A 27016-nucleotide genomic window follows, 5' to 3' on the forward strand; every position below is an offset into this window, starting at 1 on the left:
CAGCCAGTGTGTTTTACTTTAGCTTTAAATAAATAGTAAAAATAGCTTTTCTGTGCACAACAAGACCAGAATAAAAGACCAAACACACGGCTGATTGATTTATTGATTGAATATATTCAGCTTTACAAGTGAAAGCATAAAAAAGAATATTAGTTACTCCTCAAGCCTTAGAATTACATTAAATGTACACTATAGAGAAGGTTTGAGAGACCGTCTGCACACAAGAGGCTGAACCTGAATATAACTTAATAAAAAAGCACATTTATAACATGAACATTCACATGAGCTGAGATGCATTATGAGATATCGTCACACACATACGGCTGAAGTCAGAGTTATTCGCCCTCCTGTTACATTTTCACTCTTGTATATTTTTACCCCAATTGGAGTAATGACAGTAAATAATATTAGACTAGATATTCTTCAAGACACTTCTATACAGCTTAAAGTCACATGTAAAGGCTTCACTAGGGTAATTAGGGTAAAGTTAGGGTAATTAGGCAAGTCATTGTATAACAGTGGTTTGTTCTGGAGACAATCCAACACTAAAATTGCTTAAAAGTGTTATTTTGGGATTTCCGTCTGGATTTTGCCTACCCAAATTTAAAAGCTTCCCAAATCCACATGCAGAGGTGTAAATGCAAAAATTTGGCCTCATTTTAAAGAAAACCCTTTGAGTTTTCATAAAACACTGTTGAAAGTGTTTAAAATATCTGTATATGTCGTCTGTGTTATAATAAACACCTAAAAAAGAGGCGCTTTTTGTGTTTTATTTTATATACTCAAGTTTGAAAGTATCTCTTTCAGGTTGTGTGTGCTCTAGCGTGCTGTAATTAATGTTGCTGGTTCCTGCACATGTCTGTAATCATAGGACAAAAGAGAAATGTCTCCACCATAATCTATGCAGAAGTTATTGTGTTCCAGCTGATGAGAGGTGCTGTACAAGCCACAGGGATGATCATTGTGTTCATATTTCACTATTCTTTTGCTTGATCAAACATAATTCAGTGTGTTTGGAGCACGTCAGACATATAAAAGGATTACTTATGCACATCAGCTCAAAAACAGAGGAGAATGGCCCTGAAGCGCACAGCATAAGGTAAGAGATGAGCTGTCTGTGCTATCTGGGGCTGCTTATTGATCATGAATGTATTGTTTTCACTTCTGCGCCATGGAAACACCGAGATTCATTCAGCAACTGTTTGATATGTGAATATAATTCAGTAAAAAGAACGCTAGAACCGTATGAGCACCGACAAGAGCTTTCATTTGAGCTATAACTTGTACATGTGTCATATGAGAAATATGAAAATTAATCAATGCTCAATACCCAGCTCGAGTATCCAAAATACTGTGTATTTAATAACTTTTGTACAGTAGAATAAAAACCAAAGTGATGCAGATATGTGCATAAAATATAGATTCTACACTTTCAAACGAAACCACTTACGGGGATCTGGTGCAATGCAGCCCTTTAAATCTGAAAGCGAAAGTCGGTGACGTCACAGACCCACAGAATTAGGGGGCTAATAATATTGACCTTAAAATGGGTTTAAAACAATTAAAAACTGCTTTTATTCTAGCCGAAATAAAACAAATAAGACTTTCTCCAGAAGAAAAAATATTATAGGAAACACTGTGAAAAATCCCTGAATCTGTTCAACATCATTTGGGAAATATTTGAAAACAATAATAAATGCACAGGAGGGTGAATAATTTTGCCCTCAACAACTGTAAACAAAGTCCATATATATAGTAGCCTATATTTATTCAGATTTATTTATAGTAAACAACTTCATAAAAGACGAACACAGTTCCAGTCATTTTGCATTCACACGTGACTTCTGAGATGAACAAACCTTTTTTTGGGGGGCTCCAGCATTTAAGGCAGCAGGAGGACTGAAGACCCTCTTTAAAGCAGTTTTAGTGTTGATTGTCTGCAATAATGTGATTTCACTGGCAGCATTCAAGTAGATGTGGCAAGAAAAAATGAACTGTTCCATCGTCCGGCAGCAAATCCAGAAACTCTAATGGGGTCAGTTCCCTCGCCGCCACGATCAGAGTCTCTGTCATGAAGCAAAATTACAACCAAAAAAAGCTGAATTAACTGTGGGAAAACACCACTATTTCACAATAAACAGATTCCAGGGGCCCTTCATATACACTGCAAAAAAAATGCTTTTCTTACTTAGATATTTTGTCTTGTTTCTAGTCCAAATATCTAAAAATTCCTAAATCAAGAAGCATTTTCTAGACAAGCAAAACATATTGTCTTGTTTTGAGAAATAATATGCCAATATTAAGTGACTTTTTCCTTAAAACAAGCAAAATAATCTGCCAATGGGGTAGGCAAAATAATCTTACGTCAAAAGAAAAAAACAAGATTAATTTGCTTTCCCCTTTGGCAGATTATTTTGCTTGTTTTAATATCTGGTGCAATACGGCGCAAGACATGTTTGGTGTGACTACAAATGAAAAAGCCATCTAGATAAGTGTAGATGTAGCCTGAGTTTCTTCTGTTTGTTCAAGTTTAACACACATCTGTTACCTTTGAGAGCTGAGAGGAGGATTGTGTTGTCATTTCCTGTTTTCCTGATCCTGTCACAGACCTCAGGGAATAGTTTCTGCCACCACAGACACTGAAGAGAGAACAGAAACCAGTCAGGTACAGTTCCCCCCCCAAAAAATGAACATAAACTCACTATTTACTCACCATCAAGTGTTAATATGGAAATGAAATACAAGTCAGAGTAAACCTAGAATCACTACTTTCTTTATTGATTTGTGTTTTCCATACTGTCCCAAGCTTTTCTGATTTGTGGTTGTGTATTGTGTTATAAACAGTCAGTTCCATAGATATCATCGACACAACTCTTACATTTCTGGCTCTCTACACCTACACAATATATTTAAAGATGTGCTTTAACTACAGACTGTCAGCTTTAATTTGAGGGTGTTTACAGGTGAACGGTGAAGGAATTTGCATATGTTTGCATATGTGCTTCCTACTTGTTAAGGGACCAAAAGTAAAGGGACAGAATAATCATCATAAATCAAACTTTCACTCTCATTCATTCATTCATTCATTTTCTTGTCGGCTTAGTCCCTTTATAAATCCGGGGTCGCCACAGTGGAATGAACCGCCAACTTATCCAGCATGTTTTACGCAGAGGATGCCCTTCCAGCCGCAACCCAACTCTGGAAAACATCCGCACACACTCATTCACTATGGACAATTTAGCCTACCCAATTCACCTGTACCTCATGTCTTTGGACTGTGGGGGAAACCGGAGGAAACCCACGCGAACGTAGGGAGAACATGCAAACTCCACACAGAAATGCCAACTGACCCAGCCGAGGCTCGAACCAGCGACCTTCTTGCTGTGAAGCAACAGCACTACCTACTGCGCAACTGCGTCACCTACTTTATAACATTAGGTTGCAAATCCTTTGCGGTCAATTGTTTGGTGTTTCTCAGCTCACTGGTGTGAATTTTCCAGACATTCGTTTTGTCCACGCCTAATGTATTTGCTATCTATCTGATGGGTTTGTTTTGTTTTTTTCAGCCTAATGCTGGCATACTTGACTGACAGTGGCAGCTCTTTGGACCTCATCTTGAGAGTTGCAAATGCAAATAGCACACTTGAAATGAACTCTGGACCTGTCATCTGCTCAAAGTAATTAAGATAATGAGGGAATAACACACACCTGGCCATGGCACAGCTGGGAAGTCAATTGTCCCATTACTTTTGGTCCCTTAACAAGTGGGAAGCACACTTATTTCCTACAGCGTTCACCTGATTTGCATGTAAATACCCTCAAATTAAAGCTTTCAGTCTGCAGTTAAAGCACATTTGCTTCATTTCAAATCCGTTGTGTTGCTGTGTAGAGCCAAAAATGTTAGACTTGTGTCCATGTCCAATTATTTATGGGCCTGACTGTATATTAATATTAAATATTGTTGTGTATATTTAATCTTCAACAATGTGAACTTCTATAAAGAAGTGTTTGACCATTCTGAATGCATATTTATCCAAACACTGAGGAGATTTCCCTGCATGGAAGACTTTCCCAAATTTGTCTCAAGACGATCAAATCGACAGGTTGGAGATGTCATAAGTGTGTGTGAGTGTGTTACCAGTGTGTGGTGGTGCAGCTGGTGTTGTGCGTATGGGATGATGGCCTGTGGGCAGCGGTCCAGCAGTCTGTGGATGGAGTCCTCATGCTGGCCCAGTTTGGTGGAGCAGAGCACATGAACACTGAGTCCTGGGTCATCGGAGTCTGACAGCGGCTCCAGCAGAGGCAGAATAGAGGAGACCTGCAGCGTCGGCCCGCACAGCAGAGACTGAACACACAAACACAATCAATCACACCTCATGGGACCATTTTAATGCAAACCAAATGGGAAAAACAGACTTTACTCATCGTAGCTCTGTCTATTGTTGAGTCTTTATTTCTGGTTATTCTTCTAACAAAATGTTCAGCAAAAATGTGGATGCCCCTTTAAAAATGTGTATTTATTTCTATTTTCCAATGAATATATGATGGATGGATGGATGGATGGATGAATGGATGAATGGATGGATGGAGGGATGAATGGATGGATGGATGGATGAATGCATGAATGAATGGATGGATGGATGGATGGATGGATGGATGAATGCATGGATGAATGCATGGATGAATAGATGGATGTCTGGATGGATGGATGATGGATAGATGGATAGACAGACAGACAAAGACAAACAGATAGATGGATGGATGGACGAATGAATGGACAGACAAACGAATGGATGGATGGATAGATAGACAGACGGATGGAAAGATAGATAGATTGATGGATGGATGGATGGATGGATGGATGGATGGATGGATGGATGGATGGATGGATGGATGGATGGAAAGATAGATGGATGGATGGATGGATGGACGGAAAGATAGATAGATGGATGGATGAATGGACGGGAAAATAGATAGATGGATGGATGGAAGGATGGATGGATAGACAGACAAACAGATGAATGGACGAACAATCGAACGGATGGACAGACAGATGGGCGAACGGATGGATGGATAGACAGACAGATGGATGGATGGAAAGATAGATAGATGGATGGATGGATGGATGAATGCATGGATGAATAGATGGATGGATGGAAGGATGGATGGATGGATGGATGGATGGATGGATGGATGAATGGATGGATAGACGGATGGATGGATGGATAGATGGATGGATGGATAGACAGACAGACAGACAAAGACAAACAGATAGATGGATGGATGGACGAATGAATGGACAGACAAACGAATGGATAGATAGATAGACAGACGGATGGAAAGATAGATAGATGGATGGATGGATGGATGGATGCATGGATGGATGGATGGATGGATGGACGGAAAGATAGATGGATGGATGGATGGACGGACAGACGGAAAGATAGATAGGTGGATGGATGGATGGATGGACAGAAAGATGGATAGATGGATGGATGGATGAATGGACAGAAAGATAGATGGATGGATGGATGGATGGATGGATGAATGAATGGACGGGAAAATAGATAGATGGATGGATGGAAGAATGGACGGGAAGATAGATAGATGGATGGATGGAAGGATGGATAGACAGACAGACAAACAGATGAATGGACAAACAATCGAACGGATGGACAGACAGATGGGCAAATGGATGGATGGATGGATGGATGGATAGACAGACAGACAGATGGACGGAAAGATAGACAGATGGATGGATGAACGGACAGACATAGATAGATGGATGAACAGATAAATGGACCAATAGATGGATAGATAGACAGAAAGACAGATGGACGGACGGACAAAATATAGATTGAACAATGGATGGATGGATGGATGGACAGATAGATAGATGGAAGGATGGACGAACAGACGGATGGGCGGACAGATGGACAGACAGACAGACAGTTGATAGATAGATAGATAGATAGATAGATAGATAGATAGATAGATAGATAGATAGATAGATAGATAGATAGATAGATAGATAGATAGATAGATAGATAGATAGATAGATAGATTAAATGTAATTGAATATCAGCACACACCTGTAGTTTGAGTAGGTCCTCCTGCTGGTCATGGTATAGGTTGGGTGTAAGGATGCTCACCCACGGATACAACATCCCATAATGAGAGCAGGAGTTTATCTGGACACCAAGAGGCATTGGAGGAAAAACAATGATGTAGTTCCAGTGCAACTATTGAAGTCTGAATTATGAGCCCTCCTGAATTATGAGCCCTCCTGAATTATTAGCCCTCCTGAATTATTAGCCCTCCTGAATTATGAGCCCTCCTGAATTATGAGCCCTCCTGAATTATTAGCCCTCCTGAATTATGAGCCCTCCTGAATTATGAGCCCTCCTGAATTATTAGCCCTCCTGAATTATGAGCCCTCCTGAATTATGAGCCCTCCTGAATTATTAGCCCTCCTGAATTATGAGCCCTCCTGAATTATGAGCCCTCCTGAATTATGAGCCCTCCTGAATTATGAGCCCTCCTGAATTATGAGCCCTCCTGAATTATGAGCCCCTCTGCATATTTTTTTTTCTTAATTTATGTTTGACGGAAAGAAGATTTTTTTCCAACATTTCTAAACTGCATCAAAACCGCTTGGAAATACTCCCTCATCCTGATCATCACAGAGTCTCACCAGGTCATCAGCAGTTTTGAGGGCCTTGCAGCCGCTGGGATGGCTGCATGTTATCCTGCTGATGTAGACGGACACCAGCCGAAACAGCAGCTCCTGGATGGTGGATTCACGGGACGACGCCACTAGCAGAGACTCCCAGAAGTCCACCAATAACTGCGGACTGCTGTCGGGCTCCAGACTGTCCTTACAGAGCTCCTGAGAGAGAGACAGAAATCAACACACACCAGCATCACAAGGGGTTTCTGCAGGTTTCACAGGTCATCTTATTAAAGAGCCCTTATTATGGGTTTTTGAGAATGCCTTTCCATGTAGTGTGTAACACAGCTGTAAGTGACATGAAATATCCAGCTGAGGCTTAAATCTGAAAGTGGACAGACTTTAAAACAATTCATTTATCTATAAAAGAGTCGATTAATAGTGCATTAAATGGTCCCACTTTATATTAAGTGGCCTTAACTAATATGTACTTACACAGGAATTAAAAGTTTATTACAATGTACTTATTGTGTAAATACATGTATTTATTGTGTACTTATGCTTGATTAAATACCTGTTTGTAATTACATCAGTAATTAACTTATGTAATTACATTTGTCAATACACTGTTGACCATCCCTTACACCTTAATCCACCCTTAAACCTACCCATACCACCAAACCTGTCCATAACCCAACCTCTATCCCAACTCAAGACCACCACAAGTGTTCTCAAATACATTATAAACACTGTAAGTACATTGTATTTATTTTTTGATGCAAGTACATAGTAGTTTAAATGAATCCCTTTAAATGAATCGCTGATGTATTGAGTCTTTAGCCATTCCGGCACGACAAAACCTGAAAATTGAAATCCCCAGCCCTGCCCACAAACACTGAAGTAAGAGAAAGAGGAAGACAAACACTGTAGCAGATACCAGTTAAATCATGTCGAGAAGACGCTGTGCTCTGAAGTGTGAGGGGAAAGTTAGTGTTATTTAAACTACCCAAAGATGAGGCTGTGAAGAGTCAGCGGTGGAGGTTTATTTTTGAAAAAATGACCTCAGCATTATCGCCCCAGCGTTGTGCTGTGTTCCTGTCATTTTTCTGACAAGTGCTTTAGCAAACTACACGCTTACAACAGTGGATTCGTTGGACGTTTGTTAAAGAAAAGACTATTATTTATTTTTTGTATTATTAATTTAGTTATTTTTTAGAGCTCGACAGGGACTTTACAGTACACAGCTCATGCATCAGTTTCTTCCTTCACAAGTGTAAGTGTGATTAAAATGGCTGCCTCCGTGTTTTCTCTAGCTTGCAAATTATGTATTTAATTATGTTTTGTTACTTGTGTAATGTATCAGGGTAACTCTTTATATTCTTATATCGTATCTAAAGCCATGTTGAAAACGTAGTGCTTGCCGCTTTGTTTACGGATTTAAATGAGTTTGTGAGCTCAAAATCCACTGCTGGGATTCTTTGCGGATGATCTTCATTTACACTGAGGAAGGGCGGAGGCTTGCTGAAGAACTACTGAGAGATTTCAGCTGCTGTCTGGGCGTTCCATGTCTTTCTACACCTTCCTTTCTTCATGTGTTCAATACTTTTCCCCTGCGTCATTCCATTTTACGACACAGAACTTCATTTGTAAACTAATTAGTTTTGTTTTTTTGCAAATATAGAATTTTTTAGTTGTTACCAAAATCTAGGCAAAAGTTAACAACACAGAAGTATGTTTTCCCCGAAAAAAGGTGACATGTTCAATACTTATCTCCCCCACTGTATTGTTGCATACTGTCCTCGTACAAAACAAATAAAACAAACTAAAGTCTCTCTACCTGGAAGAAGAGGTGTGCGTCCTCCAGGCTGATCCTGCTGTTCTCATGCAGGGCCACGAGCGCCGCCACCAGCAGCCCGTCCTGAGAGTCCCGCAGCTGCTGGGCCAGTAATGTGGGCATCAGACCCACACCTCTACCATGCAGGAGCAGTCGGGGCTCTTCGATGAAGCCGTACACCTGCAGCATCTGGACAAACATTCATCAACAAAACACCTTCAGCAGAACTCTCCTGCATATCTTTTCCCTCTATTTCTGTGTAACGGAGAGCAGATTTCTTCAACACATTTCTAATCATAACAGTGTTAATAACTCATCTCTAATAACTAGACTAAATATTAGACTAGATATTTACTAGTATTCAGCTTAAAGTGACATTTAAAGGCTTCACTAGGTTAATTAGGCTAATTAAGCAAGTCATTGTATATCACAGTAATTGCGCAGTGTGTGTGTGTGTGTGTGTGTGCTGGTAAATCACCTCGGCGTGGCGCTCCATCTGCTGGCTGTAAGTGTGACGGTCTCCCGTGCGCAGGGCTAGTGAGGCTCTACAGAGGGCCAGGGTGATGGACGGGGCCCCGGAGGCCTCCAGCTGCTCCAGAAGGGCCCCGGCGCCATCAGGGTCCGCGTTCAGCATTGATGAACAGCACACAACATGAGGAAGCTGAGCCGGTTCAGCAACACTGAAGATCTCCAGTACTTTATCAGCCACGTCCTGGAACACACACACACACACACACACACACACGATTGTTTTTCAGGGTTTCTGTAGATATCATAATGGCAAATTTAAGACTTTTTAAGAGCATTAAGTATTAAATTTAAGACTTACAGAATTATTCGCCCCCGCTGTTTATTTTTTCCTCCAATTTCTGTTTAACAGGAGCAGATTTCTCCAACACATGTCTAATCATACTAGTGTTAATAACTCATCTCTAATATCTGATTTATTTCCTCTTTGTCATGATGACAGTAAATAATATTAGACTAGATATTCTTCAAGACACTTCTATTCAGCTTAAAGTGACATGTAAAGGCTTCACTAGGGTAATTAGGGTAAAGTTAGGGTAATTAGGCAAGTTATTGTATAACGATGGTTTGTTCTGTAGACTATCCAAAACAAATATAGCTTAAAGGGGCGAATAATATTGAGCTTAAAATATTAAAAGCTGCTTTTATTCTAGCCGAAATAAAGCAAATAAGACTTCCTCTAGAAGAAAAAATATTATCAGACACACTGTGAACATTTCCCTATTCTGTTCAACATCATTTAGAAAATATTTTTAAAAAAGAAAAATGTAATTAAAAAAAGGAATATATATATATATATATTTGATTTCATTAAAGGTATAATCCACATAAAAATTCAACCCAGGCTCATTGTGGACACATACCACTAGTTATATTTCTGAAGAGCACCAAATACCTTCCAGGAGCTACGTTTTGTTTGCAATTTTTGTTTTGGCCATAGATCTCAAATTTTTCTCGCGTGTGCTATTCTGGTCTGCTCTTCTCGCATAAATCCACCAGAGGCCACTGTCAACTGAACGACTGACTGATTGACCGATCAATGAACGACTGACCTGCCCACCCCCTTCCCTAAACCCAACCGACAATGTTTTCAAAAGCACTGATTGACCCGCCCACTCCCTTCCTTAAACCCAACCAACAGTGTTTTCAAAAGGACCGATTGAGCCGCTCACCCCTTTCCCTAAACCCAACCGACAGTGTTTTCAAAAGCACCGATTGACCCACCCACTCCCTTCCGTAAACCTAACCGACAGTTTTTTCAAAAGCACAGATTGACAAAAGCACCGATTGACCCGCCCACTCCCTTCCTTAAACCCAACCGACAGTGTTTTCAAAAGCACCGATTGACCCGCCCACTCCCTTCCTTAAACCCAACCGACAGTGTTTTCAAAAGCACCGATTGACCCGCCCACTCCCTTCCGTAATCACTATGTGATTTTTCAGGTTTTTTATTTGTAATAAATTTGCAACAATTTCAAGAACTCTATTTCCACATTGTCATTATGGGGGATTGTGTGTAGAATGTTGTAAATCAATGAATTAAATCCGTTTTGGAATAAGGCTGCAACATAAACAAATGTGGAAAAAGTGAAGCGCTGTGAATACTTTCTGGGTGCACTGTACGTGTTAATAAAATCTAAATAAAAAACCTTGCTCAGCTCCTCCACGGTTTCCTCATACAGCGAATGCTTCAGGAAGAAGATGAATCCTCGGCCGTAACCGCTTGATACGCCACTCATGGAGACGTTCCTCTGAATAACATCCGTCACAGTGAGACCCGACATCTTATAATATGGGAGAGCCAAATGGCAATCCTTCTTATCAAACCTGCAGATCACAGGAGAACGAGTCACAGTTTATAATTAATGCCCACTATCAATCCTTTACACTGACACATTATAAAACAGCATTGTTACACAGCTGTCTGCAATACTCACTTCTGATTGGTCATTTTAAGGTATGTTACTCCCAGATAACAACTGCTAAATAACACAGAATCATCCGGAAACTGAGGATTATCTTGACCGTCAGAAAACACATTAACTTTTTTATGTTTTTATATATATTTGTATGTGTGTGTATATATATATATATATTTCTACATCTAGTGTCTGAATAATGCGCAGGTTAGTGTATACTCCATCAGCTGTTTCTGTCAGCTTTGTGTTTTTGACTGCTTGGCGCCATTTTTTTTACTATCAGCATTTTTGATGATTTTCATCTAAATTTGACAGTTCTAGATTACAGACATCAATGAATAAATAAATAATGTAAAAAATCTATGAGAAAAGATTAACTGACGGCTTTTGAGAATCCACCATGGTTTAAAAAACACAATTAGTTGAGAAATCTATATATTTTTTGCCCAGCTCTCCAGCTGACCTGCTGAAACAGTCTCCTAAATGAGCGCAGCTCTCCTGAAAGGCCTCCAGCAGCTCCTGCTTCTCCTCAGCAGGGCCGTTCTGCAGTTTAAGCAGCGCTGACCGCAGAAGAAGATGAGCTTCACTGAGCAGATGAACACAGCTCTGTGAACACGGGTTGGACTGCTCGTACCGCTTACTGTACTCCACCTGAGACAAAACAATGACAAAACATGACAATATAACAGCTTACAGTACTCAATCTAAGACAAAACTATTACAAATATGACAATATCTGCTTATTGTACACCTCCTGAGGCAAAACATTGAAAATAAATGTCAATATCTGCTTACTATACCCAACCTGAGACAAAACAATGACAAAACTTGACAATAAAACAGCTTTCAGTACTCAATCTAAGATCAAACTATGGCAAATATGACAATATCTGCTTCCTGTGCTCCACCTAAGGCACAACAATTATAATATATGACAATATAACTGCTTACAATAGTCTTCCAAAGGCAAAACATGACAATATCTGCTTACTGTACTCAACCTGAAGCACAACAATTACAATATATGACAATATAACTGCTTACTGTAGTCTTCCTGGGGCAATTCAATGACAAAACTTGACAATATCTGCTTACTGTACTCCTCCTGAGACAAAACAATGACAATATATGACAATATAACTGCTTATTGTAGTCTTCCTGAGGCAATTCAATCAAAAAACATGACAATTACTGCTTAATGTACACCTCCTGAGGCAAAACATTGAAAAGAAATGTTAATATCTGCTTACTGTACTCCTACTGAGGCAAAACAATGATAACCCTACTGAAAAATCCAGCTTTAGCTGGTCGTCCAGGCTGGTTTTAGAGGGGTTTTGGCCATTTCCAGGCTGGTTTCCAGCCATTTCCAGCCTGGTCTTAGCTGGTCAGGCTGGGAGATGACCAGCTTAATCCAGCTAAAACCAGCTTGACCAGCCTAGCCAGGCTGGGAGTCCAGCCAAAACCAGCTATGTCCAGCTTAAACCAGGCTGGTCAAGCTGGTTTTAGCTGGATTAAGTTGGTCATTTTCCAGCCTGACCAGCTGAGAGCAGGCTGGAAATGGCTGGAAACCAGCCTGGAAATGGCCAAAACCCATCTAAAACCAGCCTGGTCAACCAGCTAAAACCAGCCAACCAGCCTAGGCTGGTTTAAGCTGGATTTTTCAGCAGGGAAAACTTGGCAATAACAGCTTACTGTAGTCTTCCTGAGGCAAAACAATCACAAACCATGACGACATCTGCTTACTATACACCTCCTGAGACAAAACAATGACAAAACTTGACAATAACACAGCTTACAGTACTCAATCTAAGATAAAACTATTACAAACATGACAATATCTGCTTACTGTACACCTCCTGAGACAAAACAATGACAAAACCTGACAATATAACAGCTTACAGTAGTCTACGACTGCTTGCCTGTTCTAATTGCGCAAGATTGAACAATAAAGCTCTATATAATCTGCACAGAATAATCTATTGATGAGAAATGAGATGCAGTACTATTTCTCTGTAGAGCTGCAGTGTGGACACAGAGCTGATCACATACAGGTTCCAGCCGTGAGCGCTGTCCGGCGCCTCTGTCGACTTACAGACCGACGACTTTCTGGATCTGAGGAGCACAGAAGAGCAGGATCACAGATCATAAATGCAGATTTACTACAACCCCGAATCAAAAGAAGCTGGGACAGCAGGGAAAACGCACATTAAAATCTGTTGACTGGCCTGCCTGCAGTCCTGACCTGTCTCCGATAGAGAATAGGTGGTGCATTTTGAAGTGCAACTTTACTGTTGTCCACCTTAAGAACTGGACAAAATGACACCTGAAACACGTCACCACTTGGTGTCTTCAGTCCCTTAACATCCCCAAAATGTTCTTGTTTTAATTGCGTTTTCCATACTGTGCCAGCTTTTTCTGATTTGGGGTTGTACTTGCGTTTTCTCATGTTAAAGTCAAGGATGTAAAAAGGTAAGACAGGGGAAAACACAGCATTAACAAAGACAGAAGGTTTGTCTACAGCAGTCAGCCATCTATATTGACCCAGTGGAGCTCCAGATGAAGGTGAGTCGAGCTGCACATTTAATTCCGCAGCGAGTTGAGCAGCTTTGGTCTTATGTTTTTTGGATATAATCGGGGTTAGCAGCCGGATATCCCTTTTAGACAGCTTCCTCTTGTGTCCACAGTTCCTCCTGTTGCATGTGGTTCTTCTTCTTGGTGGTTTGCTGACATCGGATTTCGTGGCTCTTGATCATCACAAAGACTTGCTGTCTTGGTCACAGATGCGTCAGTAAGATGCACACCAACAATTTGTCCACTTTTGAACTCTAAGTCACCGGTAATGTTGTGTGCGTTGCAATATTATAAGCTAAACTGTGGTATTAGGCTGCTAATGAAACCTTCACACTGCTGGAATGAAGATCAATGAAGATCTAATTACCCTAACCTGCCTAGTTACCCTAATTACCCTAGTGAAGCCTTTACATGTGACTTTAAGCTGTATAGAAGTGTCTTGAAGAATATCTAGTCTAATATTATTTAGTCATCATGACAAAGAGGAAATAAATCAGTTATTAGAGATGAGATATTAACACTAGTATGATTAGAAATGTGCTGAAAAAATCTCTCCGTTAAACAGAAATTGGGGAAATAAAAATATCAGGGGGGCTAATAATTCTGACTTTAACTGTATATATATATATATATATATATATATATATATATATATATATTAGGGTCGTCAAAATTAGCGCGTTAACGCACGTTAATAATTTTAAATATTTAACACGTTAAAAAAATAACGCAAAGAACATTTTTTTTATTTCCTGTTGTGGCCAACGTGTGTTCAGGGACAGCGCGTGCATAGAGGCGACCTAAGCGGCCGCCTTGGACAGCAGAATAGTGAGTGAACCCCCCAGTCCTCACTTTCATCCGCTACACCCAACTCTTCCCTCACGGTCTTTCCTTTCATCCGCGAAACGGTCTCTTTCACCGTTTGCCTAGAGCGCCAGTTCAGCTTGCCCCGGCCCTGCCTGTGTTTAATGTTCAAAGAGATTTGGATAAGACCAAGGACGCGCTTTCAGAAGGAAAGTTTCAGTATAAAACAAATAATGTGGCATCACCAGGTTATGCGCTTCCTCCATAGTTTCAAGCAATTTCGGGTGTTTCATTTTTAATCTTTAGACTTTATATGAAATATTTTCTGAGATTCACAGCGTTCGCAGCCAAATGTCCCTTCTGAACAGCACTGGGGTGTTAGAGCGGCCGCATGCAGGTTAGACTCACAGCAAGTTATTTTGGGGGGTTTGTTTACTGTTAGTTTCACACCGCTCGCTAACTTACAGGAAGGATTTGGACAGAAGGCTTTCCAAAGTCGGCGCTGAGGTGGCATCTAGACCTACAGCTACTAAAATGCCAGTCAGCGCTCTGTGTTCCCTCCATTCACTACAATAAGAGTAACACACAGGCCATTTACAAAGGACACTACCGGAGATATGCAAACCATCAATCAATCATATTCTATCATGCAATTCTTTAAAGTGCTGTGTGAAACAACATAATAAAGAAAATGAAAAAAGATCTCTGGTGACTTTGACAAAACAATATAAAAATTCCCTTATTTTCAACAAAAATAGAGACTTCTAAAATTCCATCATATTCCAGAAACCACATAATTCAGAAATTCCAAGATATTCTATAAATTTCATATTCCAGAAATTCCATGATATTCCAGAAATCACATATTTCAGAAATTCCAAGATATTCTAGAAATTCCATAATATTCCAGAAATTCCATGATATTTTAGAAATTCCATGATAATCTATCATGTACTAATTTATTGTGTTGTTTCACAACAAAAGACAAAGTTCCTCGATGCTCAATGCCTTTGACTATGAAAGACAATATAAAATATATTAACTATATATACATAACAATATAAAAAATTTCCTGACTTTCGATGTCTGTAAGAGATATTTCCATGATATTAAAAAATCCCATGATATTCTGGAAATTCCATTAGATTCTAGATAACGGAAACTTTAAAATATTCTGGAAAATAGACAATTAAATTCAAGATTTCCATGACAATCCAGAAATTCCATAATATTCAGAAAACTCACAATATTTCTGAAATATTCCGGAAATTACATGATACTCTATCATGTAATTCTTCATTGCATTGTGTGAAGCACCGCAATAAAGAAAGCGAAAAACAAAGATCCCTGATGCTCAATGACTTTGACAAAACAATATAAACCTCCTTCACTTACAACGTCTGTAAGAGACTTCTAAAATGCCCAGATATTAAAAAAAAATTATGATATTTTAGATATTATATAATATTCTAAAAATTACAAGATTGTCCCGAATCACATGATAATTATGAAATTACCTGATATTCCAGAAATTACATCATATTCTGGAAATTCCATGGCATAGCAAAAATTCCATGATATTTTAGAAATTCCATGATATTCAAAAAAATTACAAAATTTTCTGGAATTACATGATATTTTCTTGAAATGACTTGATATTTCCAAAATTCCATGATATTTCGAAAATTACACAATATTATGAAAATTCCATGATATTCTGGAAATTCCATGACATTCCAGAAATCCAATGATATTCCAAAAATTCCATCTTATTCCAGATATTCTGGAAATTTCATGATTTCAGAACTTACATGGCATTCCTAAAATTACGTGATATTCTGAAAATGACACAATTTTCCGGAAATCACATGCTATTCCAGAAATCCCCTGATATTCTAGAAATGGCGAGGGAACCCTGTTTAACTGCAGTGACTGTGAAGATGCGCACATACGTGTTTTTGCGCGCCGGTCTCTCAGTGTCTTCTTTGCTGTCCACATCTGCCGCTGTCAGCAGAACGATATGATCTCCATCCTGACAGAGAACCTTGAGGCCGATGAAGAGCTGGATCCTCAGAGCGCACACCTCCATGCTGAAGGGCGGACAGGCCTGACGGGAGCACAGACATGTTTACAGTCACACAGGGAAAAGAACGTGCATCACAATCATGAGAACAATGAGATCTGGTGGAGTGACTCTTCTAAAAGCTGGCAATGCAATATTTTATTATATTTTATATATTTATATTTAGTAGTATTTTCTGTATGTTTCCTCTTTCCATAATTGGGAAACGTTTTGTTAGTTTGCTAACTTTTTCCCATTTGGCTTCAGTATTAAGAGCTGTGCTAATGAGCAAGCTTGAAGCACTTGTACATTAAAGTAGCGTTTAGAAAAAACAAAACAACAGCGTGAAACTCGACACAGAGGAGCATAAACACCTCACTGCCAACTAGTGTTTCAGAAGTGTTACTGCAGAGCAACAGAAACAGCGCAGGAGTATGAATGCACAGATACGCGTGTTGCATGCGCCGTGGGTCACGCCGATCCCTCGACGCAGAAGTATCAACCCGGCTTTACTCTGTGCCTGAAAACCATAGAGGACTTTGGACCCGAGTTAATAATAATAATAATAATAATTCCTTACATTTATATAGCGCTTTTCTGGGCACTCAAAGCGCTTTACACAGTGGGGGGTTAAAACAAAGTAATGCAAGAGCAGAGATGTGTGTGCTGAGCTGCGTTACCTTCATGGTGGTGTCGATGTACGGGTCCTGAACCCGAGCTGCTACTGCACTGCATCTGACGGTGAAACACTGCAGAGCGTTCCTACACAAACACACACACAACCTTTTCTCATTTATACTTAAAGCAGTGCGCAGTGGGCAGCACGTTCACCTTACAGCACGAAGGTTCGAGCCTTGACTGGGTCAGTTGGCGTTTCTGTGTGGAGTTTATGTGGGTTTCCTCCGGGTGCTCCGGTTTCCCCCACAGTCCAAACACATGCGGTACAGGTGAATTGGGTAGGCTAAATTGTCCGTAGTGTACGGGTGTGAATGAGTGCATATGGATGTTTCCCAGAGATGGATTGCAGCTGGAGGGGCATCCGCTGTGTGAAATATATGCTGGATGAGTTGGCGGTTCATTCCACTGTGGCGATGCCTGTTTAATAAAGGTACTAAGCCGAAAAGAAAATTAATGAATGAACATTTGTGCTTACTGTCTATAATTATGTGTATACATGCATGGGCAACACAGTGGCTCAGTGGTCGCCTCACTGCAAGAAGGTCACTGCTTCGAGTCCCGGCTGGGTCAGTTACATGTTCTCTGGATGAACTAAACTGGCCATAGTGTATGTGTGAATGAGTGTGTATGGGTGTTTCCTGGAAATGGGTTGTGGCTGGAAGGGCATCCGCTGTGTAAGGCAAGGCAAGGCAAGGCAAGTTTATTTATATAGCACATTTCATACACAATGGCAATTCAAAGTGCTTTACATAAACAAGAATAAAAGAAACAAGTAAAATAAAAATAAAAACAAATAATAAAAATGCATAAAAACAAAACATAACATAAAAACAGGTAAAATGTGATATAAAAGAATGAAGAAGAAGAGAAGAACATGATAGTGCAATCTGTCGGATGCAGCACAGTGCTCATTCAGTAAAGGCACAGCTAAACAGATGTGTTTTCAGTCTTGATTTGAATGTGCCTAATGTTGGAGCACATCTGATCATTTCTGGAAGCTGATTCCAGCAGTGAGGGGCATAGTGGCTAAAAGCTGATTCACCCTGCTTTGACTGAACTCTTGGAACTTCTAGTTTATATGATCCTAAAGATCTGAGTGATCTGTTAGGTTTGTATTGAGTGAGCATATCTGTGATGTATTTAGGTCCTAGGCCATTTAGTGATTTATAGACCAGTAATAATACTTTAAAATCTATTCTGAATGTAACTGGCAGCCAGTGTAAAGACCTGAGGACAGGTGTGATGTGCTCTGATTTTCTGGTTCTGGTTAGAATTCTGGCTGCAGCGTTCTGGATGAGCTGCAACTGTCTGACTGTCTTTTTAGGAAGACCAGTGAGGAGTCCATTACAGTAATCCACCCTGCTGCTGATAAAAGCATGAACAAGTTTTTCTAAATCTTCACTAGAAACAAAGCATCTGATTCTTGCAATGTTTTTGAGATGATAGTATGCTGATTTACTGACTGCTTTGACATGACTGTTGAAACTCAGATCTGACTCCAGAGTCACACCAAGATTCTTGACCTTATTTTTTGTCGTTTTACCTTTAGTGCCAAGGTACGCATTTACCTTGAGAACCTCATCTTTGTTTCCAAACACAATAATTTCAGTTTTCTCTTTGTTTAACTGAAGAAAGTTTTGGCACATCCAATTGCTCATTTCATCAATGCATTGGCAGAGGGTGTCAATGGGGCTGTAGTCATTAGGCTGTAAGGCTAGGTAGATCTGAGTGTCATCAGCATAGCTGTGGTAGGAGATTTGGTTCTTTCTCATTATTTGGCTTAGAGGGAGCATGTAAAGGTTGAACAGGAGAGGGGCCAGAATCGAGCCTTGTGGGACTCCACACGTCATGGGTGTCCACCTCGACCTATGGTCACCTATACTGACATGGTAACCTCTACCTTCTAGGTAAGATCTAAACCATTTGAGGACCGTGCCAGATAGCCCAACCCAGTTTTCCAGCCTATCCAGAAGTATGCTGTGATCGACAGTGTCAAATGCAGCACTGAGATCCAACAATACCAGCACTGTTATTTTACCTGAATCTGTATTTAGGCGTATATCATTGATTATCTTTATAAGCTATATATGTTTTTGTAAAACATATGCTGGTATAATTAGTGGTTCATTGCGCTGTGGCGACCCCTGATAAAATGAATGAATGAAATATATGCATGGAAGTATTGTAATAAATGCTAGTTTAAATTTATATATAATAAAATATATATATATATATATATATATATATATATATATATATATATATATATATATATTACTTTTTGTGTGACTTGTCTTCATTTTATGGGACCGTTAATTATCAAAAGTTGCTGTGTGTGTGTGTGCGTGTGTATGGACAGAGTCTGAACAATCTACCTGGTGATGACGTAGAGGAACTGGTCACTAAGCACAGCCTGGTGGGCCTTTTCTGGGTACTGGTATGTGGACACGAGCTCCACTGAAGACTTTAAGCTGTACATGTAGCCGGTGTTGGGCAAGGAGAAGAAAACAAACATACAATCAGGATCCCCACATCTGGAGATGGAGGATTCTTCCTGTTTACCTGTTCAATCAGACGGAGGAAACCATTGAGTGGAAAACAGGGGTGTGCGAAGGCATGTAACGTGTTCAGTGTTAGTTGAGTGTAATGAGATACTATAATTACATTTAAGGTCATTTTCCACTGTAATTATATTGCACTTGACATGGACTTGACGTGTACTGTCCTGTCAACTGTCTAAAACTAAACTAAAACCCTTTACGTGATCCAAACCGTGAGATTTGTGATCTGTTACAGCACCAGTTTGAACAACTCTTATCTCCTTTACACATGGTAGGTGTTTTAGTTTATTTTGTTTACATATATCCAGATCTATTCAACTGTCTATTTTAGTGTTTCTTAGTTGTGCTTGATTCATTGTGTAAATTTTGGTGTTGTTTTTGGGATGACCATTTTAACAATCTGTCCTGGGACAAATAAACAAATCAAATTAAAGTAAACATCCATCACTGTTCCCTACAAACACATACCAGTAAATATCGGGTGGAGCTGTAGGGAGTGCAAGCGTGTCTCCTCTACGCTGCAGCCTTGGAAGAAATCAGGCGCAAACCTCCTAGAGAGAGAACAGAAAGAGGTGATATCTAGAAAACACCACACAATGAGAACACGGCCCGCTTCTGTTGGGTTTTCTGCATACCTGAATAAAACGTAAACCACAGTGGTTTCTCCTCGACTTTCAGAGTCCATAGCTGTACACTCTGGGACTAAAGTGATCCCGCAGTCCTGCGCTTCAGAACCCAGCATCTCCTGGTGCTTAGGGAACACAAAGAAGTCCTCCTGCTCATGGAGCGGGCTGAAGCCATCTTTCTTCATCTCTGCAGGAGAATACGGAGGGATAAATGTGTGCCGATTACAGTTCAGGACACGTGCATGTTGCTGTTGAATTATGTGCAGTACTGCAAATCAGTGTTGCCAATTTAAAGTCTTTCAAAACCCCTTTAGTGGCAGAAAATCTACTTCTTGGACAGAGCCTAGGTCATGGGACTAATCGCAAGAGCCTAGGTCATGGAATCACTCGGAAAGAGCCTAGATCATGGGAACACTGACAAGAACCTGGGTCATGGGACAAACTGGCAAGACACTGGGTAATGGGACAAGAGCCTGGGTCATGGGACCAATCAGAAAGAGCCTGAGTCATTGGATCACTGGCATGAGCCTGCGTCATGGGACAATAGCCTGGGTCATAGGACCAATCGGAAAGAGCCTGGGTCTTGGCCCCACTCGCAAGAATCTGGGTCATGGGACAAGAGCCTGGGTTATGGGACCAATCGGAAAGAGCCTGGGTCTTGGGACCACTGGCAAGACCCTGGGTCATGGGACAATAGCCAGGGTCAAGGGACCAATGCGAAAGAGCTTGGGTCATGGAACCACTGGCAAAAATCTGAGTCATGGGACGAGAGCCTGGGTCATTGGACCAATCGCAAAAGCCTAGGTCATAAGACTAATCACAAAGAGCCAGGGTTATGGAACCAATCGGAAAGAGCCTGGGTCTTGGGACCACTGGCAAGAGTCTGGGTCACGGGACCACTGGCAAGACCCTAGGTCACGAAACCACTGGTCATGGCCCCACTGGCCCCACGTTTTATTCAGACTGGGTCATGGGACCAATGCAAAAGAGCTTGGGTCATGGGACCACTGGCAAGAATCTGAGTCATGGGACAAGAGCCTGGGTCATTGGACCAATCGCAAAAGCCAAGGTCATAAGACTAATCACAAAGAGCCTGGGTTATGGAACCAATCGGAAAGAGCCTGGGTTATGGAACCAATCGGAAAGAGCCAAATAGAAAGAACCGGGGTCATGGGATGCTGGCAAAAGCCTGGGTCATCAGACCACTGACAAGAGCCCGATTCATGGGACAACTGGCAAGACCCTGGGTCATGCAACCACTGGCAAAAAATCTGGGTCATGGGGCAATAGTTTGGGTCATGGGACCAATCGGAAAGAGCCTGGGTCATGGAACCACTGGCAAGAGACTAGGTCATGTGACAAAAGCCTGGGTCATGGAACCAATCGCAAAAACCTGGAATATGGGACCAATCGGAAAGAGCCTGGGTCATGCGACCACTGGCAAGAACCACAAGAGTCCTGATCATCGAACAAACCACAAAGGCCTGGGTCACTGGACCAATCATAAGAGAATGGGTTACTGGACCAATCTCAAGGGTCTGGGTCAGCAGACCAATCACAACAGACTGGGTCATTGGACCAATCACAGGAGACTGGGTCATCGTACCAATCACAAGAGACTGTGTCATCAGACCAATCACAGCAGATTAGCCTCATGCAAAGGAGGTGTTTGGAAAAATGAACTGCTGAACGAATCGTATGGGAATCGTTGGGGTAATTTTGTAAAAATAAATGCAAATTTTAAGACAAAGAGTTTTTGATCTTGCATTCACATTGTTGGAGACCCCCATATCCAAACTATAAACTTAAGAAAATATATTTTTTATTAAAATAAATGCATAATAGGAGCACTTTAGATATGTTGTTACTGGTGGCGTGCAGCAATACCTGCATCGTCCTCTAAGCTGGTCTCCACCATGATATCTTCAGGAAGCAGAGCGTTTTCTTCAGCAGTCTGAGCACTCTTCTGCTGTTGGACCAGCTTTATGACCAGCACCTCCAGCTCTGTCTGCAGGGCCAGGTATCCCGCACAAAAGGCCACCTGAGATGGGCTCCAGCCCTGGATATGCAGTATCAGAACTCTCTCGAAGTCCAGCACCGACAGCTGCTCGCTCAGAGTCTGCCGCTTCAGACTGAAGACCACCAGACTCTTGGCACTCCCCACCAGAAGATCACCTGCCACAGAACACTCAGTTTGGAAGAGATACTATGCTCGTGTTGTAGTAGTGTTGTTGCAGTATTGTAGTAGTGTTGTAGTAATGTTGTAGAAGCATTGTAGTAGTGTTGTTGTAGTGTTGTAGTAGTGTTGTTGTAGCATTGTAGTAGTGTTGTTGTAGCATTGTAGTAGTGTTGTTGTAGCATTGTAGTAGTGTTGTTGTAGTGTTGCAGTAGTGTTTTTGTGGTGTTGTAGTGTTGTACTAGTGGTGTTCTAGTGTTGTTGTAGTAGTGTTGTAGTGTTGTTGTAGTGTTGTTGTAGTGTTGTAGTAATGTAGTAGTAGTGGTGTTGTAGTAGTGTTGTAGTGTTGTAGTAGTGTTGTAGTAGTGTTGTGGTGGTGTTGTAGTGGTGTTGTAGTGATGTCGTAGTGTTGAAGTAGTGGTGTTGTAGTAGTGTTGTAGTGATGTCGTAGTGTAGTAGTAGTGGTGTTGTAGTGATGTTGTAGTGTTGTAGTAGTGTTGTGGTGGTGTTGTAGTAGTGTTGTAGTGATGACGTAGTGTAGTAGTAGTGGTGTTGTAGTAGTGTTGTAGTGATGTTGTAGTGTTGTAGTAGTGTTGTGGTGGTGTTGTAGTGGTGTTGTATTGATGTCGTAGTGTTGAAGTAGTGGTGTTGTAGTAGTGTTGTAGTGATGACGTAGTAGTGTTGTAGTGATGTTGTAGTGTTGTAGTAGTGTTGTGGTGTTGTTGTAGTGTTGTAGTAGTGTTGTGGTGGTGTTGTAGTGTTGTAGTAGTGTTGTAGTGATGTCGTAGTGTAGTAGTAGTGTTGTAGTGATGTTGTAGTTTTGTAGTAGTGTTGTGGTGGTGTTGTAGTGGTGTTGTAGTGATGTTGTAGTGTTGAAGTAGTGGTGTTGTAGTAGTGTTGTAGTGATGTCGTAGTGTTGAAGTAGTGGTGTTGTAGTAGTGTTGTAGTGATGTTGTAGTTTTGTAGTAGTGTTGTAGTGATGTTGTAGTTTTGTAGTAGTGTTGTGGTGGTGTTGTAGTGGTGTTGTAGTGGTGTTGTAGTGATGTCGTAGTGTTGAAGTAGTGGTGTTGTAGTAGTGTTATAGTGATGTCGTAGTGTAGTAGTAGTGGTGTTGTAGTAGTGTTGTAGTGATGTTGTAGTTTTGTAGTAGTGTTGTAGTGATGTTGTAGTTTTGTAGTAGTGTTGTGGTGGTGTTGTAGTGGTGTTGTAGTGATGTCGTAGTGTTGAAGTAGTGGTGTTGTAGTAGTGTTGTAGTGATGTTGTAGTTTTGTAGTAGTGTTGTGGTGGTGTTGTAGTGGTGTTGTAGTGATGTCGTAGTGTTGAAGTAGTGGTGTTGTAGTAGTGTTGTAGTGATGTCGTAGTGTAGTAGTAGTGGTGTTGTAGTAGTGTTGTAGTGATGTTGTAGTTTTGTAGTAGTGTTGTAGTGATGTTGTAGTTTTGTAGTAGTGTTGTGGTGGTGTTGTAGTGGTGTTGTAGTGGTGTTGTAGTGATGTCGTAGTGTTGAAGTAGTGGTGTTGTAGTAGTGTTGTAGTGATGTCGTAGTGTAGTAGTAGTGGTGTTGTAGTAGTGTTGTAGTGATGTTGTAGTTTTGTAGTAGTGTTGTAGTGATGTTGTAGTTTTGTAGTAGTGTTGTGGTGGTGTTGTAGTGGTGTTGTAGTGGTGTTGTAGTGATGTCGTAGTGTTGAAGTAGTGGTGTTGTAGTAGTGTTGTAGTGATGTTGTAGTTTTGTAGTAGTGTTGTGGTGGTGTTGTAGTGTTGTAGTAGTGTTGTGGTGGTGTTGTAGTGGTGTTGTAGTGATGTCGTAGTGTTGAAGTAGTGGTGTTGTAGTAGTGTTGTAGTGATGATGTAGTAGTGTTGTAGTGATGTTGTAGTGTTGTAGTAGTGTTGTGGTGGTGTTGTAGTGTTGTAGTAGTGTTGTGGTGGTGTTGTAGTGTTGTAGTAGTGTTGTGGTGGTGTTGTAGTGGTGTTGTAGTGATGTCGTAGTGTTGAAGTAGTGGTGTCGTAGTAGTGTTGTAGTGATGATGTAGTAGTGTTGTAGTGATGTTGTAGTGTTGTAGTAGTGTTGTGGTGGTGTTGTAGTGTTGTAGTAGTGTTGTGGTGGTGTTGTAGTGTTGTAGTAGTGTTGTGGTGGTGTTGTAGTGGTGTTGTAGTGATGTCGTAGTGTTGAAGTAGTGGTGTTGTAGTAGTGTTGTAGTGATGTCGTAGTGTAGTAGTAGTGGTGTTGTAGTAGTGTTGTAGTGATGTTGTAGTTTTGTAGTAGTGTTGTAGTGATGTTGTAGTTTTGTAGTAGTGTTGTGGTGGTGTTGTAGTAGTGTTGTAGTGATGTCTATTTCATTTTCAAAAGTATCGACTTCGGTACGAATCGGTACTAAAACGTTAATCAGTTGCTCACTATGAAATGTTTCAGTGTTCGAGTACAGCTGAAGTCAAAATTTGGTCAGCCCTCCTGTTCTTACCGGTGAGACTGCAGCAGGCCACACACAGCGGCGGCTCAAACAGCGGGATTTCTATGATCTCCATCTGCTCTTTAGGAGCTCCGCGGAAGGACGAGCCGCGCAGGAGGTGACCCAGCAGACGCACCCCGACTCGGGTCTTCTCCACGGCCTGGTACCTCCAGTTAGTGTAGGCCCGCAGGTACGTGGCATTGTTCTTCTCTTCTATGGTGACAAGATAATCCCCTGACAACAAAAACACACACACACACACACACACACACACACACAGACACACACATCCTATATGAGTACTAGAGATGCACTGATCGAACAGACGATTTAGCAATTTTGTGTAGCAGTAGTGTTGTAGTGGTGTTTTAGTAGTAGTGTAGTAGTAATGTAGGAGTAGTGTTGTGGTTGTGATGCAGTAGTATTGTAGTAGTGTTGTTGTAGCATTTTAGTAGTGGTGTTGTAGTGTTGTAGTAATGTTGTGGTTGTGTTGTGGTTGTGTTGTAGTAGTGTTGTTGCAGCATTGTAGTAGTGTTGTAGTAGTGATGGTGTTGTAGTGTTGTAGTAATGTTGTGGTTGTGTTGTGGTTGTGTTGTAGTAGTGTTGTTGCAGCATTATAGTAGTGTTGTAGTAGTGATGGTGTTGTAGTGTTGTAGTAATGTTGTGGTTGTGTTGTGGTTGTGTTGTAGTAGTGTTGTTGCAGCATTGTAGTAGTGTTGTAGTAGTGATGGTGTTGTAGTGTTGTAGTAATGTTGTGGTAGTGATGTGGTTGTGTTGTAGTAGTGTTGTTGCAGCATTGTAGTAGTGTTGTAGTAGTGATGGTGTTGTAGTGTTGTAGTAATGTTGTGGTTGTGTTGTAATAGTGTTGTTGCAGCATTGTAGTAGTGATGGTGTTGTAGTGTTGTATGTAGTAAGTTGTAACATGTAGTAAGTTGCTCTGGTCTCTGTGATGTTACTACAACCTTCAAAATATGAGAAAAAATCTTTAGAGATATACGGTAGTGTTTTTATTGATCTTATTGGCTACTGTATGTACACAGTAAACAGGTTTTGAAAAAGGATCACCTGTAGTAAGTTGGTCTGGTCTCAGTGAAGTTACTACAACCTTTAAAATATGAATAAATATCTTTAGAGATTTTAAAGGTACTGTGCGGTAGTGTTTTTATTTATCTATTTGACTACTGTATGTACAGTAAAGGTTGTTTTGACAAAATATCACCTGTAGTAAGTTGGTCTGGTCTCAGTTAGGTTACTACAACCTTCAAAATATCAATAAAAATCTTTAGTAAAGTACAGTAGTGTTTTAATTTATTTATTTGACTACTGTATGTACAGTACGGGTTGTTTTGACAAAGTATCAGCTGTAGTAAGTTGGTCTGGTCTAGTATGTAGTAGTGTAACTGTAGTGTAGGAGTTGTTAGCTGCAGTGTAGTATGGAGTTGTGTAGCAGTAGTAGTGCAGCAGAGTTAGTGTAGTGTGCAATGTAGTTGTGTAGCAGCAGCAGTAATGTAGCAGTAGTGTAGGAGGTGTTTAGCAGTAGTGTAGTATGTAGAGGTGTAACAGTAGTGTAGGAGGTGTTTAGCAGTAGTGTAGTATGTAGTAGTGTAACAGTAGTGTAGGAGTTGTTTAGCAGTAGTGTAGTATGTAGTAGTGTAACAGTAGTGTAGGAGGTGTTTAGCTGTAACTTATTTGTGTAGCAGTAGTGGTGTATCTGCGCACTGACCCACGGCGCTGTGTTGCAGGCTGAGCACGGTCCCCGCGCAGCTGAACCGGCAGATGACCGGACTCTCCTCCCGCTGCAGGTCAAACGCCTCTATCTTGCAGCCTCCAGCGCTCACCACGAACAGCGCCCCGCCGCCGCAGCACACCAGCCCAGGCTCCTGCTCCGCCGACACGATCCGCTGCGCCGCGAAAGGGTGGCAGTTGTAAACGTGGACCATTTCTACAGCTCCGGGACCGGCGGTAGCTACATCACGGAGGAGAATCACGGAAGATGTGAGCGCAAACACCGGGGCGGATCCGGCAGAGTCACGGCTCGAAGCACACGGGTGTTTACAGTGGGCGTGGCTTATAGTGGCCCGGAAGCTGAATGACAATATGGTGCTTATTTATTTATTTATTTATTTATTTATTTATTTAATAT

The 27016-nt window shown here is 40.9% G+C and overlaps 2 protein-coding genes and 1 long non-coding RNA gene across 5 annotated transcripts in view; 1 reads left to right on the plus strand and 2 right to left on the minus strand.

The window, feature by feature from the left end:
- The window catches only part of mark1 (MAP/microtubule affinity-regulating kinase 1), a 426664-nt gene that overhangs the window by 181780 nt on the left and 217868 nt on the right, over positions 1 to 27016 (minus strand). The gene's annotated exons all lie outside the window — the stretch shown is intronic.
- On the minus strand, positions 86 to 26938 carry hps3 (HPS3 biogenesis of lysosomal organelles complex 2 subunit 1). Of its 2 annotated transcripts, XM_087303248.1 has the most exons (19): positions 26597 to 26874; positions 24886 to 25107; positions 22141 to 22428; positions 20263 to 20440; positions 20096 to 20178; positions 19442 to 19628; positions 17069 to 17150; positions 16279 to 16433; positions 14792 to 14893; positions 12955 to 13063; positions 11415 to 11602; positions 10682 to 10859; positions 8983 to 9216; positions 8508 to 8693; positions 6695 to 6889; positions 6093 to 6191; positions 4139 to 4345; positions 2549 to 2639; positions 86 to 2066 (listed from the first exon to the last, which is right to left on the minus strand). In XM_087303248.1, exons 1-19 carry the CDS (start codon positions 26811 to 26813, stop codon positions 1954 to 1956), a joined length of 3114 nt encoding a protein of 1037 aa, XP_087159374.1. In that variant the 5' UTR covers positions 26814 to 26874; the 3' UTR covers positions 86 to 1953.
- On the plus strand, positions 19746 to 26973 carry LOC147838660 (uncharacterized). Its single transcript, XR_015522471.1, has 5 exons — positions 19746 to 22741; positions 23429 to 24041; positions 24539 to 25330; positions 25668 to 26392; positions 26488 to 26973. It is a non-coding gene; the product is annotated as an uncharacterized LOC147838660 (long non-coding RNA).

Source organism: Danio rerio, chromosome 22 (assembly GCF_052040795.2).
Source record: "Danio rerio strain M-AB ecotype USA chromosome 22, GRCz13ab, whole genome shotgun sequence".
Classification (NCBI taxonomy): domain Eukaryota; kingdom Metazoa; phylum Chordata; class Actinopteri; order Cypriniformes; family Danionidae; genus Danio; species Danio rerio.